Genomic DNA, 16,893 nt, shown 5'->3' on the forward strand with positions numbered 1-16,893 from the left:
ACGCTATCCAGTGATGGGAAAGTGACAGGTGGGGCTAGTTGCATTGCAGATGGGGGTTCACGGGAGTGTTTGTCTCTGTTATGTTTGTCGCAAGGGGTATTATGCAAGTAATCGTGAATTGGCGAGTACTACCTGCATTTGTAACACCTGTAACTTTATTCTGGAACCTCTAGAGCCATTACCATATCTCAAAAGACCATGAAGAATTGTTTGATGAAGAAGCTATCATCTCTTCTCTCATTATTAGCTTGCGGGGAGAACTACGCTAATGCGACCACGGCTTAACAAGACCCTTGTTCCGGGCGTCTTCACGACAGGCTTTTCAACTGTGGCATGCTTGGTTATTGGTCATGGAAAATCTTTAACCTTTTGAGGCTGGGAGGGCCGTTGTAACGTGTTCACCTGGTAGCCACTCGTGTTGTCGTGATGCGATTGGAGGGGCTTGACATTGCACCAACTGCATGTACGCCATGAAACGTTGGAGATGGTTGTAAATGTACGACAATACGACTGTGTACAACTCATACGCCATTACCGATTTTCACTTCGTTTGTACTACAGCTACCATCAAAGCCTAAAAGCGCACGAAGTCGCTCCAATAATTCCAATCCAGCAGGTCATCACCGACATTGAGATCCCACGCATCAAGTGCACTACCAGCCATCTCAGCATCACCCTGTCCAACACGTCTCTTACTCCAAAGCAACTCGACACAAGCCGGTACAGCATCAGCATCACTCAGCGCCTTGCGCCTCGCCTCCCAAGCCTCCAAAGTCAAGTTCCCCAACGCAGTAAATAACGAATTTTCAACACTATCCACAAGTTCGGGATGATCAGAATATAAACTGTCGACAAGCTTCCACGACAGATTTATTCTCGGGCCTGCAGGTCGTCTGCGGAGTTCACTGATGACATAGATCCAAGCGTCGATTTGGTAGAGTGATGTTAAATGAGTAAACATCTGAGATGAGAATTTACTCTCAAAGCCGACGTTGACGAGTTCCAAGAATGACAGTGCTGCGTTGAAGAGAATGTCGCTATCTTCTTTCGTCATGTAAACATCCGCATCACCAGGTGCTGCTCTAGCTCTAGGGTGATGTAACCTAAAGCGCATTCTTGCAATAGCCAGTTTGGCCATTGCATACGTCAGGTCATGAAAGGGAACCGCTCTGTCAAGCTTGGCAAGATATTTCTCCGTGTAAATAGCTTCAAGCTCGTTGATAGCTTCGTCTTCGGCTTTGGTCGATCCTCCAGGTCTTCCAAAGCCGGGAGCTATGCAGTCGAACACCTTGGCTGCTTTGGGAGATGAGCGAAGCCACTGCGTTACTTCGAACTTCATAAGCACGCAGACCATTTCTGTGGGGCCGGTGTGTTGGACTGGAGGTTCGAGCATATCTGGATGGAGGTCTGCGTCGTTGATGTTGAAGGGGAGGCGAACATCGCCGAACTCTGATCTTGCCAGTTTGATTCCCGGTGTTGAACTAGCGCGCACTCGAGAGTCGAGGCCTTTTATCTGCCACCATAGTCTAATGCGCATTTCTTTGTCGAAGAAGGATAGTTTTGTGTCGGTGTCTGATTTGTGTAGACCCATCATCTGTCCAGCCCTTATTGCAACGGCCGTCATGGTACTGGCCAAGTCAGTTTCTGGATTTGAGAAGGTAAACAGGACCACGGCCTGAAGAGTCTCAAGATCCTTTGTCGTCATGAAGTCGGCTGCTGTAAGTGCCCGTATCGTGGCCGTGCGATAGCGCGTGAGCAATGCTCCTCGGTCTTCGCCCAAGGACGTCTGGCAAGCTTCTGACGACAAGGAGGTAACTGAAAGAAGATAAATTGAGAACATCAGCGCTGAGAGAGGCTTTGGTATGTTTGCTAGATCCCAGCTTGCTTCTAGAATGCGTTTCTGTAGACTTGGGACGTGAACAACCTTAATGAGGGGATTGATGCATTCGACAAAGGTCTGCCAAAAGAAGAAGATTTGCTTTGGTTCTGGATGATTCTCATAGGCTTTTGATTCATGGTCGAAAATCATGGAGTGGAATGCTGGCGAGGAATGGAGGAAAGGGTCATCTTTGTTACGCAGTGCAAGCGTGGGAGGATACTTGAGCTGCAACGATGTCAGTCGCAGCGACGTATCATTATCGTTATGACTTACCTCATGACTCAGCTTTGACCAAAGACACCTGCATACATGGGTATCAGTATACATGCTATTGATGGACAGGATGACTTACAACTCCGTCGCAGCATCCGACAACGTTGTAGACGAATCATCCTCCCTCTTCGCCTCCAAACCCGACGAGACCCAAACATTAGCATGCTGACTATAATCCACACCGTTTTTCTGCATCAACTTTTCATACTGCGCCAACCTCGCCAGTAGATCCTCATCAGCAGCTCTTTTTCGAGGCTTTGGCGGAGGAGGCGCTTCGTAGGTACATTCTGCTCTACCTTTCTGACAATTTGAGCAGGGATGTTGTCGATCACACTTGACTTTTCGTCGGGCACACATTGAACATGCGTATTTTCGTAGTTCGGCCATGATATTGATGATGATGGGGAGTTAGGGGTGTAGAAGCGAGAGCGTCAGTGGTTTCGGTGACTTCGGGGGCGCGGAGGACTCGGGGATGTCGGGGCTGGGAGGGGTTTAGCGTCGGGGTTTGAGAAGTCCGAGGGTTAGTTCGTTTCTTCCAGCTGGGGACGTAGTACTCTGCACAGAGTATGAAAATGAGTAGCAAGATGTTCAAGAACAGCTTTTGGAATGATTTATGTGTATGTCATTGGCAAATCTCAATGCCCATCGCGAGCGTTGCCTTGGACGTAACGCAGGGATCTTTCCCATCGAATCACATGCAGGGCGATGCACGATGATCAATTGCGTACTGCTTCTCAGCCTCGACGGCGCTAGTACCTCTAACGAATCGAGATAGACTTTCTCGCATCCCGAGGCACGCTCGGATACGAACGACCTAGCGGGGCACGAGACACTACTTACTATCCCAATCTGCACATCTTCTTGCTCTGGCGCAGAATAGACCGTTCTCTGTTCGTCCTCAGGTGTTCCATTCAATTGATCTTGTTGACGCACTGAACACGCTTCTCCACCATGCCAGATGACAAAATCACCCTGGAGGCAGCCCATCGGCGCTTCAAAGAGCCGCTTCCCAAGCTAACCGCCATCAAATGTTCAGTCATAGCCTATGCGCTACGAGCATTTATCGTCGTTGCGAATTATGGCCTTTCACTGAAAGAAAAGATCGTCACACCTGCCAACGCGCCGACTCTTACCAAAACATATGCGTGCCGACCGAAGTTATCCATAAGGTATGTCTTCAACTCACAGCTCTGACAGAATCTAAATGTCATAGAATATTCTTTCCCAAAACCTTTGACAAAACCACTGAAGAAAAGCTTCCTACGGTCTTTACCATCCACGGCGGCGGTTTCGTCATGGGCGATCCTCGTGATGACGACCACTTCAACTACACATTCGCCAACATGCACTCTGTTCTCGTCGTCGCGCTGAACTACTCCAAATCACCGCATGTACACTTCCCAACCCCAACTTACGACCTCGAAGCGCTTGTCTTGGCAGTTCTCGCCGACTCATCGCTACCAATTGACCATGACCGCGTTGCAATCATGGGTTCCTCCGCTGGCGGAAACCTAGCACTCTCTGTATCCCTACTCCCGAGCATGTGCGGCAGTGGCGATGGCGTGCGCCGTATCAAGACTGCTGTGCCTATGTATGCAGTGGTCGATATGTCTGTGAGGCGAGAGTACAAGATACAGACTCGGCAGTGGAAACCTTCGTTTGGAGGGTTTCGAGCAAAGACGACGGATATGCTGTTTCCGCTTTCGCCTGTTTTTGAAGCTGCGTACTCTGTACCTGGTCAAGATCATCACGATCCATTGTTGAATCCTATTTACGCCGATAAAGATCAACTCCCGCCTAATTTGTTCTTCCTCGCGTGCGAGCTTGACATGCTGGCAGGAGAATCATGGAGAATGATCTGTGGACTGACGGGTCGTGAGATTGGAGATGAAACTGTGGGAAGAGAGACTATTGGGCCTAAAGGGGAGTTGATACTGGATGATGAGAGGTATTCGTTTGAGACGAAGACGAAAGAAGGAAGTTATAGATGGCTGTTGATTCCGGATCAGATTCATGCGTATGATAAGTATGAGAATCTAGTGAAGCTTCATGGGGATAAAGAGCTGTCGAAGGACGCTGAGTTGAAGTTGGTAGAGGCTCAGAAGGTGATTGGGAAGTGGTTGTTTGAAGGGCCGTTTGCTTGAGGGATAGATCCAGATAGACGCAGAAGGGAGACGTAATTATTGAGAGGATTGTTCAGTCTCTGGTGAGTAACATAGGTCAAATTAGCTATCTATAGGGGCATCACTCAAGACATTCTTCTCCCAACCAACTTATTCATCCACTGATATACCGGCGAACTGCTCAAGAACCTCCTCCACCACCACAACCTCCACCTCCTCCTCCTCCACATCCACCGCCACCGCCGCATCCTCCTCCTCCACAGCCTCCTGCTCCAGAACAAGCCGCCCCAGCACATCCACCACCACCATCTCCACCACTCGCACATCCTCCGCCCGCTGCATTACCTCCACAACTTCCCGCCGCACATCCAGGCGCAGCTCCATAGGCGTACGCCACCGGAACAAACACAACGGGTGCCATAAAAGGTCCGTACACTACACATGTCAGTCAACATTCGATATTTAGGAAAGGGGGAGTTAAACTTACTCCAGTAGGAATAACCCCAGTGATCGTAGTACTGGTCCTTGGAAGGAAGCTTGCGACCCTTCTTCTCGGCGCGTTTGCACGCTTTTTGGTAGTTCTCTTCGAGACGCTTGTTTTGAACCTCACGCAGTCTGTTTTGCACTTTTTCAACGTGGCTTGCTGCGACGAGGCCCTCGTTTGACGTTCGGACGGCGTTGTGAGAGGAGATATGGGCCGAGTTGTCGGGAGGACACATATCTGCGGCGCCAGACTCGTAAAACTTGTCGGCAACTAGATTTGTTAGTCATGCTTCTTCTTCGAAAGTGGGGTGGCTTACTCTTCTCGCTGTGAGAGAGCTTGAGAACTCGTCCGATTGATGTGACGTGCGCGGCTCTCACGCTTTCGCAGTACCAGCATGTACACTCTGAGTAAACCTCGTCAAACATCTCTTGGTAGATCTTGCTCGTCCACTCAAACCCATCGTTCAACTTCTCATCCTCGATCTTGTCGTCGTGTCTCACGTATTTAAACACTCGCTTCGTGGTGTACATAAAGTACGACAACGGCATGAGTTGGTGGGTATGCCAGCCAAGATCAACATCGAGGGTAGGAACAGCAGTCTTCTTGGGGTTCTTGGCGATGATTCTCATGAAGCGATTATACTTCAAGCAGCATCTGTCCATGGTCTCTCGCGCGGTGGGAGAGTGTAGCCAATCAAGCTTGCACATCTTTTCAGCAAAAATTCCCTGTCGCATCACAGCGCCGCAGAGATCAAGAGCAAAAGGGCTGAAGTTCTCCCAGTAGCGGGACATCATCTTTCGGATACAGACTTTCGAGAACGCTGGTACGAGGCCCATTCGTCCGCTTGCGACGTTGCCGTGGATAGTAGCGAGAGCACTTGGTTTGAGAAGCGCCTCAGACTCAATCAACTTGCGCACAGTCTCCATAGTAGGCGGGTCTTCAGGATCCGGTGAATCAAGAAGATTCTGGATCTGAAGGCGCAAAACATGCTGAATCATGCGATTGGGGAACATGCGCTGATCAAATAGAGATCCTTTACGCACGGTGATGGGAACGGGTGTTCCGCTATTGGGCCAGAGCATCGTTCCAGGCATAGGCTGACTCTTGACAATGACATTATCTGCATCTTTGCAGAACTTGGCGACACTGAGAGCCTCTTTGGTGATACGGGTGTTACACTTTGGACATCGAGCCTCAAATCTGATGTCGCCGTAGCCTGCGCCCATTAAGCCTGGTCGGTCTGGCGACTTGGGTGTTTCTTCGAGACCGCAGGTAGTCCATGGGACGTCAAATGGTTGAGCACAATTCTTGTTAGGGCAGGCGATCGTCTTGACGAGGGGATCGTCGACGTTGTCCCATTGACGGCCTGTTTGGGCGACCCAGCGTGCCTTGTCGTCGTCAGAGACGTTGTAGCTGAAGGAGCCGTCGATTGCGGCGTTGACGAGACTCCATGGCATGCCGGACTGCCAGAATTGACGGTGGCCCTGGCGGATGCAGTCTTCGAGGAAGTTGTAGGGGTTCAACATGTGTGAGTGATATACCATCAGGACATCTGGAATCGTCAGTGCTTGCCTTCTTCTGTAGTTGGATTGACTCACCAAGAGGGGGAAGGGCCTTCTTCTCCCACCAACGAGGCGACTCTCCGATAGGAAACTGCACAAAAGACGGAGAATTCTTATCACTCATATCACCCTCCGTCAAAGGCATCAATTCCCTGGGCAGTGAATTCCACCACGCCTCATACCGATCAACAGCCCTCGCGACAAACAGCGCCCATCGCTTCTCGCGCACTTTACTCAACGACTTCTTCTTATCCTCCAGTTCATGGTTAAACTCCCCTGCAGCGGGATGCTCATCGACATCGCCATTCTCATGGACTACAATGTTTCCATCGGCGCGAGTATCCCATAATCCCCAAAGACCATCTGTGTAGCCAATGTCTTCTTTTAGCGCTTCAAATGCGAAAAGAAGACGGAGATGGGCGAGGCAGGTGCTGGAGTCTGGTTCGTGGGGGAGGGAGTCGATTTGAAGATCTGTGAAAGGTGCTGTGAGGTCATCTGGGCCGGGTGCAGGTGTATCATCCACGGCCTGATAAGCCGGAGGAGCAGCCATGGTAACGAAATGTGTAAATAATATGCGAGTAATAGTATTCTTGTTCGGGTCAATGAGGTTGGTTGTTTTGGCAATTGTCTTATTGTTGTTTGACTGTAAAGGTTGAGATGGAAACTTGGCAGTTTATATCACGGAACTGTGCCGCGATGCGAGACCCCTCGATCTTGCCATGTCCTCCGCGTTTACATCATTTGTGGACAAGCGAGGCAGTGCAGCGTGTGTGTGACTGGCTCGATAAGCAAGCCAGCGGAATGATCACAAGGGTAAAATCATGCCGATGATCCGATTGATCCTGTAGGCGATTTGCTGGTGCACTAACAAATCTGCGGGGTCGACGCGGGGTCATGCACGTTATTGGAGTAATTGCTGTTAGGCTAATAACGAAGGTTACAGCCACCGCCCGGCTACACCTGAGAAGCAGGCAGCAGAATTCTTAGAGCTAAGCCTTGGAGATCTACTCGGGCGGCGATTTTTATGCAATCGCTGCAAGGCTGGGCGTGAGATCAACGCCAAGCAGGGCATCTGATTGAATGCGAAAATGGAAGGGTTCTTTTCTTCCTTCTAGAAGGCCTTGGGCTATGCCTTGCATGTTCTAGTTTGGGGCTGTGATGTCGTGGTGGATGCCTGTCACGTACAACCAACAAGCTGTTCTGGACCGTCATGGATTGGGGGCCCTTTTTTGGAGGAGGACCAACACGTCAGCGATAAGAAATCAGGTCATTGGGATTTGACAATGACAATTACGTATAAGGTCTGGCGCTTGAAGTGAGGGCGACTGAGTAGACTGTTGGCTGCAGGTGAGTCTACGTGCGCGATGTAGCTCGCCTCAACATCCTCAATTGGGAATGCGAAAATTACACGACGGCCCGCGATACCTGCGCAACGAGAAAATGATCTGATCTGCCCGGGGAAATTAAGCCTTAGATCCGACAACGCAATTGACGGGTCAAAAGCCCCGACCTTATAGTCTGTGGCTGAATTGAGTGGCATTTTGCGAAACATTGCGTGTTGGCTGCACGATTATCTCGGTGTTTTGGCGTAAGACGGGCCATTCACCTCAAAAATGCCGGATCAAATCACCGATATCACTGTGTATTTAGACTCGTATCGCAAATAAAGTTATCAGATCAATTCTTCGTCATTCATATCCCACTATTTCCATAAAATGTCCACCCTCAAAGTCCTCGTTGTAGGCGGAGGCATCGCCGGTCCCTCAGTAGCCCACTGGCTCTCCCGCACCGGCGCAGAAATCACCCTCATTGAGCGCTCCCCCAAAGCCAGAACAACAGGTCAACAGCTTGATCTTCGCCACCAAGGCGTGGCGGTCATGAAGAAAATGGGTATTGAGCCTGCGATACGCGCTAACCATGTTCATGAAGTCGGAACACAGCTCATTGACACAAATGGTCAAACAAAGGCGTTTTTCCCGACGATTGAGAGTGGCACTGGGAATCAGAGTGTCACGACGGAGTATGAGATTATGCGTGGTGATCTTGTCAATATTCTGTTGGGGCTCACAGAGGGGAAGAAGAATGTGAAGCATCGCTTTGGAACAAGTGTTGCGAGCTTGACGCAGGATGATGAGAGTGATCCGAATGGAAAGGTCCATGTTGGGTTTGATGATGGCCAGAAAGACGACTTTGATCTCGTCGTCGCGGCTGATGGGACGGGTTCGAGGACACGACAACTCATGCTTGGACCTGATGCTCCAGATCCACGACATTTCCTTGGTGGTTATATCGGCTTCTTCAGCGCTTTGTCGAAACCGCACGATACGAACCGCTTCACATTCTGCCATTTGCCTGGCTCACGCTGGCTCGGTACAAGAAAGGATAACCCGGAGATGACACGCGTGTACATGAACATACAGAGTCAGAATGAGGGCCTTGCAGCGGCGCACAAGTCGGGAAAGCTGGATGATCTCAAGGCTGCTTGGGCGGATGTTTTCGCAGACGGAAAATGGGAAAGTGGTCGGTTCATGGATGCGTTGAAGAATTCTCCAGATGCAAATGATCTCTACTCCACGCCCTGCCAAGAAGTTCGACTACCTCCGGGATCATGGTCCAAAGGACGTGTCGTAACCCTCGGCGACGCAGCGCATGCCCAGACTGCAAACGGCTTTGGAACAACATGGGGTATCGTCGGATCGTACATACTCGCTGGCGAAGTAGCGACTCTGTACAATCAAGACCCCAGCAAAGCAGTCGTACAGGGTGTCAAGAGATATGAGGAAGTCTTTCGACCAATAGCGACGTCTCTGCAGGGCGACCAGAGTGCATTCGCTAGAGCAGTATTTGCGCCAAAGACGCAATTTGGAGTGCAGATACTTCACACGTTGGCAAGAATGGCATCGTGGTTCAAGCTAGATCAAGGAATGGGCCTTGATTCCAAGATCGCCAACTGGCAACTTCCAGAATATCCAGTACTGAACGCTGATAAATGAAATTGGGGGTATCAATCAACAAAGCTGTATAATAGTTAGACACGCAATTCATCTCTTCTCAATGATTACAAAACTCACCTCAAGATGAGTCAAAACACACACAGAGGTATACATAAAACGAAAAGGCTCAAGGTATCAATATCACAGTTCACAAGGAAAATTTCATCATCGGACACTATTCTGCGACGACATGGAACCTCTACCGCCAGACTCAGTCATGCTAGGTGTATGATGTTCACGCTGCTGCAGTCGCGAGATGGAGTTGACCTCTTTGGCGCCTGGTAAGCTGATTGCGTCGTAGTCCAGATAGGCGTACGCACGCTGTCCCTCAATGACTTCCTCGACGTCCCTAGGGCTGCGGGAGCGGCGGAGGGCGATGGAGTTGGTGTAGGTGTTGCTGGCGTGGCTGAGGCCGTTGGTGGGATAGGTAGTGTTGCCGGAGGATAGGCCTGGGATGAATTTGCGGAATATGGGGCGGAGAAGAGCGAGGCAGCCTGAGATTGTTAGTGGGATGGTCAGAGGGGAAAGGGAGAACCGGGGGGAGGCTTACTGGTGAAGACGGCGAGGTGGACTTCGACGTTAGCCCAGACCATTGCGAGGGAGAAGTCGTAGGGGAATTCTCGTGAGTTGGAGGTGTATTTCTGCGCTTCGACGATCTGAAAGATGGATGCAATACCGACCCTGAGAGTGTAAGCGATTGATAGTCTCACAATGAAGTAAACTTACAGTGAACCAAGACTGAAAATACCGATGACAGCAATCTTTTGCCCAAATATCAACTTCATCCTCACGACCTCAAACAACGGCAAAGCAAGAATAATGAAATCCATCAAACAATGCGTCAAATCAGTCCCAAGATAATACTTCCCAATATTATTCATGCACTTCCCATCAATCGACTTATCCCAATATGCTTGCACAGGCATGCAATGAAAGATGGTCATGAACGTCCTGATGGTGATCCAGCATCCACAGCATACCATCAAGATAATGATGGGCACGCGTATAGACGAGAACTGAAAGATGCGACGGTAAAAGGTAAGCACGGCCATCTTGCTGAGAAAGATTGACCACGAGTACAGGATCTCGCTGGCGAAGAGAATCTCATGTGATTTCTCAAGAATGTGATCGATCTTTTCTTCGGGGAAGTGACCGATTTTGCGACCCATGTAGAAACATACAGTCCCTTGCATTTGTTAATTAAATCGATGAGATCAAACAGAAGGGCGTCACTCACACACGATGAGAAGAATTGCATAACCCAGGGCCACAAACTACACGAATCATAAGCATTTATTTTGGCTGGAAGTAATGAGGGCGTACCCAAGCTGCGATTGACAAGGCATCGTCATAACCAACGCCCATCTTAGTCATGCGCCTCGCCTTGATCCTCAGAATCAACGCGAGCGCGCTCGCGGGCACGGGGATGATTATGGCGGCCCAGACATTGGGAACCCGGCCCGTCATAATTGAGGTGGGAGCAGCGAAGTGACGCTGCTGGGAGTCATTGAATTGCGTGGGGCGAAAATGAAGATGAGAGAGCTTTTGGGAGGAAGAGAGAGATTGGGAAAAAAAAAGAGGGGCGACTGGGTGAGCCTTTATGCCGAAGGAGAAAGATACGAGCGGTAGGATTGCCTTAGATTAGACTGCGCTGCTAAGGTACTGGGTGATAGGGTGCTGTTGGGGCCAAGCAATTAGCATTGCCACAACATTGACAGGCCAAGCGACTTCTGTGCAACCCTCCCCCAGTACGAAAGCTGAAAAGAGACTTGCATTTGCAGAGCAGGGCACCACTGTAAGTTAAAGAAATACGCCCCGTCAGCTTCATAAAATGGCTGCCTTATTTTCAACCCTGGTCTGCTTCACTCAAGCATTGGCTAAATGGGGGGAAAGTCGCGCAGTCATCATCATGCCCACACACACCAAGAATGCTTGTTGGGCGAATCAAAGGGCCAAGCTCACGAGACACTGCGACGCTGATCAAGTGACCCCAAGATAAGGGTTCATTGGCCCAAGCTGAAAATGCGGTCGTTATCTCTCGAGCCTGCCAAGGGTGGTACGTAGAGATAGGCTTTTTTAGGATTTGGGCACCTTCTTGATGGAGGTTAGTCTTATGTCGGTGAGATTTGTTCTACAAGCCTTCTTTTCTTCCTTTTCCATGGTTTTTAAGGAGTTTTGAGGACAGAGGATTGGAATTTGGGAGGGATTGGGTTTTTGGTACACGTCATAAGGGCTTGGCCTCGACCGGGGTCGGTAAAGTAGTGGATATTCTACCCCAGGTTTGAGCGAGTCAAGTCCCACTTGGCCTTGGTGCCAGCGTTAGCCGTTGAAATCTGCCGCCCGTTAAAATGAGGCTTTCTTTATTCACATCTGGGTGCTTATCTCAATTTTGAAAAGACAGGATCGACGGCGAAGTGGTGTGAACAAACCCAACAGCCTCGTGAGGCAGGCTGTGAGCCCATGCATTGCAGATGACTCATTTTAATACAAATTGTTTGCTTGGACTGATAAAAAGAATAAAGGAATGCGGTATGGACCGTGCTGAGGCTTGAGTGAGCAAACTTGTTTATTGAGTGACGCTTTGGTAATTAACGCGATAAGCTGGTGAGTTCAATCGGCAATCAATCGATCCATCACTCATCAAGGCCACGTTTATCTCCATCCGTATCGTCAGTAGGGAATTATTTCTGCACGGCCCATGATTTCCTGGCAATTATTCCAAATTCTCCTTCTGTTCCTCAGCCCCGGCAGTTCTCCCCACCGTCGGGTCAACTCCCCCCGCAATTGCGTCCAATTGGTATTTTTGCGGTCCAACATCCTCACAGGCGTAGCAGTGTATCCCTGCTTCTGCCTCTCTTCAAGCTTAGCTGCTAAACTGACCAACCTTTTAATCTCTGCTGCATCCTCTTCAGATCCATTGTCGTCTTCACGACGAGCCAAGATTTCCTCGTTGATTTCGGCCAGCCCCTGGCCGACTCTTTGCTGCTCGGCTGCTGTTGTTGTGACGAAGAATGAGAGCGGGAGGGACGTCCATGCTTCGTAGAGCCAGGGGAGTTCGCGCAGGGTTAGGTGGTAGAAGAGCGATTGCGGGAGATGGCGGAATGTTCGTGATGATAGTCGCAGGTTGGCGATGTCCCATGAATCTAGCTGCAGTAGAATCTCGAGCTTGATCTCTTGCGGAAACTTGGAGAACAGGTCCGTAGAGTTCGACGATGGCGAAGCCGCATCTGAGCAAATGTCATCAGGATTGCAAACATTCTGTACTGAATCGAGAATATCCTGCAACCCCGGGATCAAGCACGGATTCGCGGCCAGAAACTCGTCCCCAGCGTGATGCATCCAGTGCATTTGCCTGGCCCTCTTCACAGCAGCATGTTCTGGTAGCCGCAATGTTGGCGCCGTTATTATCTGTCCCCAACTCACTAGAGCCTTGATATTCACAAAGCCATATCGATATATCGACGCTCGCTTGAACGCCTCAAAGCACGTCGGATGAAATGGCATTCCCGTAAGCCCACCATCAATGTGATTATAGTCTGTCGCTGGGTAATGGACGTCATTGCGTGCTGGGAAGACTTGTGCATATCCCCTGCCATTAAATTCCATGGCACCGCTTAAACCGCTGAGTACATAACGGCTCTGTTTCTCAAAATCTTCAAGTTCGCTCTCCTGTGGCTCCCATGACTCGTCGCGGGGTAAGAGGCATTGGTATGTGTTGCACTCTCTCATTGCCTCGACTGAGATGCGGCTTCCGTGGTACGCACTTATTGATCTGCAGTTAGGTCCGGAGATGTGTTCAGAACGGCTAGAATCGAGATTTCTGATGGAGATGAAACTCGTCCCTGGTCCTGGGCCGTCTCTCGGGACGGAATTGCAGCCTGGTTGGACGCAGTTTTGGCTTCCGGGATATACTCCTACGCCATCACTTGCAGGACTGCACCATGCTGCAGAGGGGGGTTCCCCAGCTGTTCGGTGACGACTGATGTGGAAGCTGACGCCGCAAATCATGCAGGGAATTTCTACATCTTGATCCGCGTGCAAGAAATTGAAGGATGGAAATACAAGTGGCGCTTCTGTGTGTTCATAGAAGCCCACGCTCTGCATCACTTCGTCTCCATCCTCGTTACCGTCAACCCAGATCATAGACATTGCTTCGCTTAAGTCTGTGGTTGTTCGATAGTACCTAGGCTCAGTTTAAAACGGAACGGCGGACTTGGGCTCGTTTGATGCTAGCGGAGGTAAAATGGGAATGGTTCCAAGAATTGTGGGTGCGGGGTTGAAACATTGCTTCAAAATTTCTCCACCTGTCAAGTTTGTGACTGATGGTATATACTCGGCTTCTACATGTAATTTGGCTGCCAAAGTAAGTAGACGCTATCTGCGACGAGCTCCACCAGCTAGCCCTTATCTATAAACGCGCGCTTCAGAGGCACGAGCTGAACACGAAGTGACGTGGGCCCACTGAACCGTCGTTCCTCTCCATCAACTGGACAACCAGCCAACCAAATTTGCGAGACGGATGGCAACTACCTTCAGTTGAGATACACTTCCAAGCAAGAACCTACGCAATGCCAGAACCTCTCGTGCCTCTCCAACCTGAGGTCTTGAATGCTATGAAAGCAGTCAAATCCGCAATGACGCCCTGACTCACCTCCTCACTGCCCATCCCCAGTTTACAGAGAGTATCGTCAAAGACAAGGAAGCCGAAGTCGCTGCACTCAAAGATAATGCCACTCCAAAGTCTCCTTCTGCGAAAAAGACGACTCCGGCTTCTGGCAAGAAGCGCAAGGCTGAATTGTCCCTCGATGAAGACATTGCTGCAAACAAGGCAGACTTGAACGATGCCATCGAGCACGCCTCCTTTGAGAACGATAGACTTCCCAGCTGCAATGTCATCCGCACCAAGTTGAACAAGCTCTTTGACTCGGGTGTCATGAACAAGGCTGAGTTCTGCAGAGCCACCGGTACTAACTCAAAGTCCCTTAACAAATTCCTCAAGTAGAAAGACCCCTTTGGCGGATCTAATAGTGCTGTTTGGCGTAATGCATATGTATGGTTTCAACAGCGTAAAGTTATGGGTCTCAAAATGCCAGATGCCAAGAAACGCCAACTCGAGGAGAGTAAGAAGGACAATGTCGACGGAACTCCCTCCGACGCGGCAGCTACAAAAGCCCTCCCTGATATCAGTGAGATCCACCTTGAAGGTGAGGAAACAGGTGAGGTTCCCATCCACGATGGCTACAATGAGATGCACCGCAAAATGAACGCACACATGAAAGTAACCAGCGTGACCCAAGCGCAATTCTGCAGAGATATTTACGCACAGTTCAACGCACCCACGTGCAAAGGTATCCAGTCAAAGCAACTTTCAGACGTTCGAAATGATGTTTATTCATCCTGGGGACATTCCGAGAGATCGTGGTGATAGGACTACTTAGGTCATTGGTGCAGCTTAACGAGGCTTCTGTCGTTCGGTTTGGAATGAATGGGGAAATGGTCGATGTGTTCTGTTCGGGTGTTTGATCTCGTGGGATTGATAGGGATCGTGCTTGGTTGATATCTGCTGGTCAGTATGTAAAAGGGCGCTGTGTCACTTGGGTATTTGCTTAGTAGGATTCAGCGTTTGTGTACTTTGAAGTGCAGCTGCTACCTGTGACAAATATACTGGCGCTGTAGACGTTCAATGATATTCCGGCAAGCTGAACCCTGCGACATAACTGGTCTACAGTGAGCGCACATCGGTCGACAGGAGTCATGGTAAGCAACCAACAACACAGACAACTTCGCAACCACCAAAAAAAAAGAGAACATATACAACAGAGCAAGTAATTCCAGAGGGCAAAAATGCCAAAAGATACATACAACAGCGGGGATTCGCTGGTCGTCACCGACCCAACTACTAATCCGCCGGTTAGTGGCTTGACTATGGGAGAGCGGACGGGATCCCGTATTTTCCACTACCTTTGGTCGTATGTGCTAGGGAACGGTGAGTTTACGTCCTATAACCGCAAAAGCCTACAGCGCTCTTCAGTGCCTTTTGATGGATCCGTCGATTACCAGACATCTATTATTGGAATCTTAATGACTTACCAGAACTCTCGCGAGGAGTCTTGTAGAAGTATTAAAACAGGGAAAATTAGTCATCTTTATTATTATATTAAGTTCCATGGCCTTTTATCGGAACTTCCTCTGATCAATGTTGAGCTCGGTTCATTGTTTGCTGTTTCTGCACTTTTCTTGGTGCGAAATGGCAATCCAAGCATTAGCCTCTGATCGAACTTGCAACATCCAGCCGTATCGTGGCGACAAAATCGGATCAGAAACATACGTCAAATCACGGACTTGTATTTCAAATAGTGTAATAGTACGAGGAGGTCCAGATTGGCCTATTTCTGCTTATATTCTTTGCTTGTCAACTACTTTAACCACGCAACATAGCATCCTCCAACAAACAAAGGGCTACCCTACAGAACTGGCGCTGAACGAGATGCTCAGCGATATTGTCCACGACCGCTGGCTCAACAGGCACTCACGCCCCGGCTCCTCTGGCGAGTTTTCAGAGACCATTTCTTGCAGACATTCACCGCTGAGTGAAATCTCTGTTCTCATCGGCCCTTTACAGTGTTTCTGTAGCAATAGAATCGCCCACTACTTGGCAGCCTCATTTATTTGCAAAATCCTCATTCAATCGCGACGTCATTTGCTGAAGTCGTCTTGATGCTCCGCGATACCCACTGAACCCGGTCGCATGTCTCCAGTAGCGAAATGAGGCTGACAAAAAAAAGTGGCTGGGCCAGAATCAGAGTTTTCACTGTGCCTCAGGCGCAAGTCCCCCAGACCCACTGTAACTCTCTATAAAAAACCAATCCTCTTCAGACCTTTGGGACTTTTTTCTTTTCTTCTTCATGTCGACAATACTTCAGTATGTCCCCCCCTACCTACCATCACTCTCCCACCAAACGCATACTAACAACGCCTCCAGGAGAATCATTTCTATAGTATTCGACCTTCTCTTGGTTCCCTAAAAGAGCCACAGATCCCACCCTGGTTGATGAATGTATATCCTCGACACCCTAGAGTGAATACCCTTTTGGTCCTCTCGCTCTGTCCGCAAGGATGGCGGTGGTTGCCTCGTGCAGCTGCTGTATAGAGATGGTTTGCTTGATGATCTCGACCCCAGCTGTGGTCTTGCCTTCGGGCGCGTGGCTGGGGTGGGTGTTGATGGACGTCTGACAGGCGTGTTTTCTTATTCTTTTCATTGCTTTCTGGGGCTTGTCTTCGGGAGTGAGGAAGATGGTTTGGGACGCGATGATTGGTATCGCAGTTTCAGCATCGTGATGTGAAAGTGAAAGTTTGTTACCCTTGTCTCACTCTGAGATCTGCCATCTTACTCCGTGGCTTATTTCTATTTTTGTTCAAGGAAGATTAAATGTAGCCCAATACTCACCGCGATATACTAGCTGTAAAGCTCCTGTGGATATAGCGGTCCATCATCATGGCCACATCCCGTAAGGTACTCCTGGAAGTGCTATTCGTAGACCATAATATGTCTTGTCTTATGAATTGATGATGACTTCGT

At 49.5% G+C, this 16,893-nt stretch overlaps 8 protein-coding genes across 8 annotated transcripts; 3 read left to right on the forward strand and 5 right to left on the reverse strand.

Annotated features, from left to right (window-relative positions):
• Positions 1–491: 491 nt before the first annotated feature.
• FOBCDRAFT_324723 (uncharacterized protein) lies at positions 492–2,565 on the reverse strand. The gene is made up of 3 exons (XM_031193412.3): positions 2,232–2,565; positions 2,153–2,180; positions 492–2,104 (listed from the first exon to the last, which is right to left on the reverse strand). The coding sequence occupies exons 1-3, from the start codon at positions 2,537–2,539 to the stop codon at positions 575–577; spliced, it is 1,866 nt and encodes a 621-aa protein (XP_031030033.2). The 5' UTR covers positions 2,540–2,565; the 3' UTR covers positions 492–574.
• Positions 2,566–3,103: 538 nt separating this feature from the next.
• On the forward strand, positions 3,104–4,334 carry FOBCDRAFT_286829 (Alpha/Beta hydrolase protein; the record flags this gene model as incomplete). The annotated part of the gene is made up of 2 exons (XM_031193413.3): positions 3,104–3,321; positions 3,366–4,334. 2 exons carry the CDS (start codon positions 3,104–3,106, stop codon positions 4,294–4,296), a joined length of 1,149 nt encoding a protein of 382 aa, XP_031030034.2. The 3' UTR covers positions 4,297–4,334.
• Positions 4,335–4,456: 122 nt separating this feature from the next.
• FOBCDRAFT_286831 (uncharacterized protein) lies at positions 4,457–6,956 on the reverse strand (the record flags this gene model as incomplete). Its single annotated transcript, XM_031193415.3, has 4 exons — positions 6,358–6,956; positions 5,076–6,311; positions 4,763–5,029; positions 4,457–4,710 (listed from the first exon to the last, which is right to left on the reverse strand). Exons 1-4 carry the CDS (start codon positions 6,869–6,871, stop codon positions 4,457–4,459), a joined length of 2,271 nt encoding a protein of 756 aa, XP_031030036.2. The 5' UTR covers positions 6,872–6,956.
• Positions 6,957–8,036: 1,080 nt separating this feature from the next.
• FOBCDRAFT_286835 (uncharacterized protein) lies at positions 8,037–9,314 on the forward strand (the record flags this gene model as incomplete). The annotated part of the gene is made up of 1 exon (XM_031193418.2): positions 8,037–9,314. One exon carries the CDS (start codon positions 8,037–8,039, stop codon positions 9,312–9,314), a length of 1,278 nt encoding a protein of 425 aa, XP_031030039.2.
• An 89-nt stretch (positions 9,315–9,403) lies between these two features.
• On the reverse strand, positions 9,404–10,781 carry FOBCDRAFT_286836 (uncharacterized protein; the record flags this gene model as incomplete). The annotated part of the gene is made up of 5 exons (XM_031193416.3): positions 9,404–9,808; positions 9,865–9,995; positions 10,041–10,500; positions 10,552–10,588; positions 10,638–10,781. The coding sequence occupies 5 exons, from the start codon at positions 10,779–10,781 to the stop codon at positions 9,480–9,482; spliced, it is 1,101 nt and encodes a 366-aa protein (XP_031030037.2). The 3' UTR covers positions 9,404–9,479.
• A 1,080-nt stretch (positions 10,782–11,861) lies between these two features.
• FOBCDRAFT_234187 (uncharacterized protein) lies at positions 11,862–13,543 on the reverse strand. The gene has a single exon (XM_031193419.3). It carries the CDS (start codon positions 13,461–13,463, stop codon positions 11,985–11,987), a length of 1,479 nt encoding a protein of 492 aa, XP_031030040.2. The 5' UTR covers positions 13,464–13,543; the 3' UTR covers positions 11,862–11,984.
• A 339-nt stretch (positions 13,544–13,882) lies between these two features.
• On the forward strand, positions 13,883–14,739 carry FOBCDRAFT_265843 (uncharacterized protein; the record flags this gene model as incomplete). The annotated part of the gene is made up of 3 exons (XM_059611366.1): positions 13,883–13,915; positions 13,987–14,278; positions 14,321–14,739. The coding sequence occupies 3 exons, from the start codon at positions 13,883–13,885 to the stop codon at positions 14,737–14,739; spliced, it is 744 nt and encodes a 247-aa protein (XP_059466361.1).
• A 1,557-nt stretch (positions 14,740–16,296) lies between these two features.
• On the reverse strand, positions 16,297–16,775 carry FOBCDRAFT_234189 (uncharacterized protein). Its single transcript, XM_059609959.1, has one exon. The coding sequence runs from the start codon at positions 16,571–16,573 to the stop codon at positions 16,388–16,390; it is 186 nt and encodes a 61-aa protein (XP_059468161.1). The 5' UTR covers positions 16,574–16,775; the 3' UTR covers positions 16,297–16,387.
• Between the last annotated feature and the right edge of the window lie 118 nt (positions 16,776–16,893).

The sequence above is a fragment of the Fusarium oxysporum genome, chromosome XII, assembly GCF_013085055.1.
Source record: "Fusarium oxysporum Fo47 chromosome XII, complete sequence".
In the NCBI taxonomy this organism is placed as follows: Eukaryota; Fungi; Ascomycota; class Sordariomycetes; order Hypocreales; family Nectriaceae; genus Fusarium; species Fusarium oxysporum.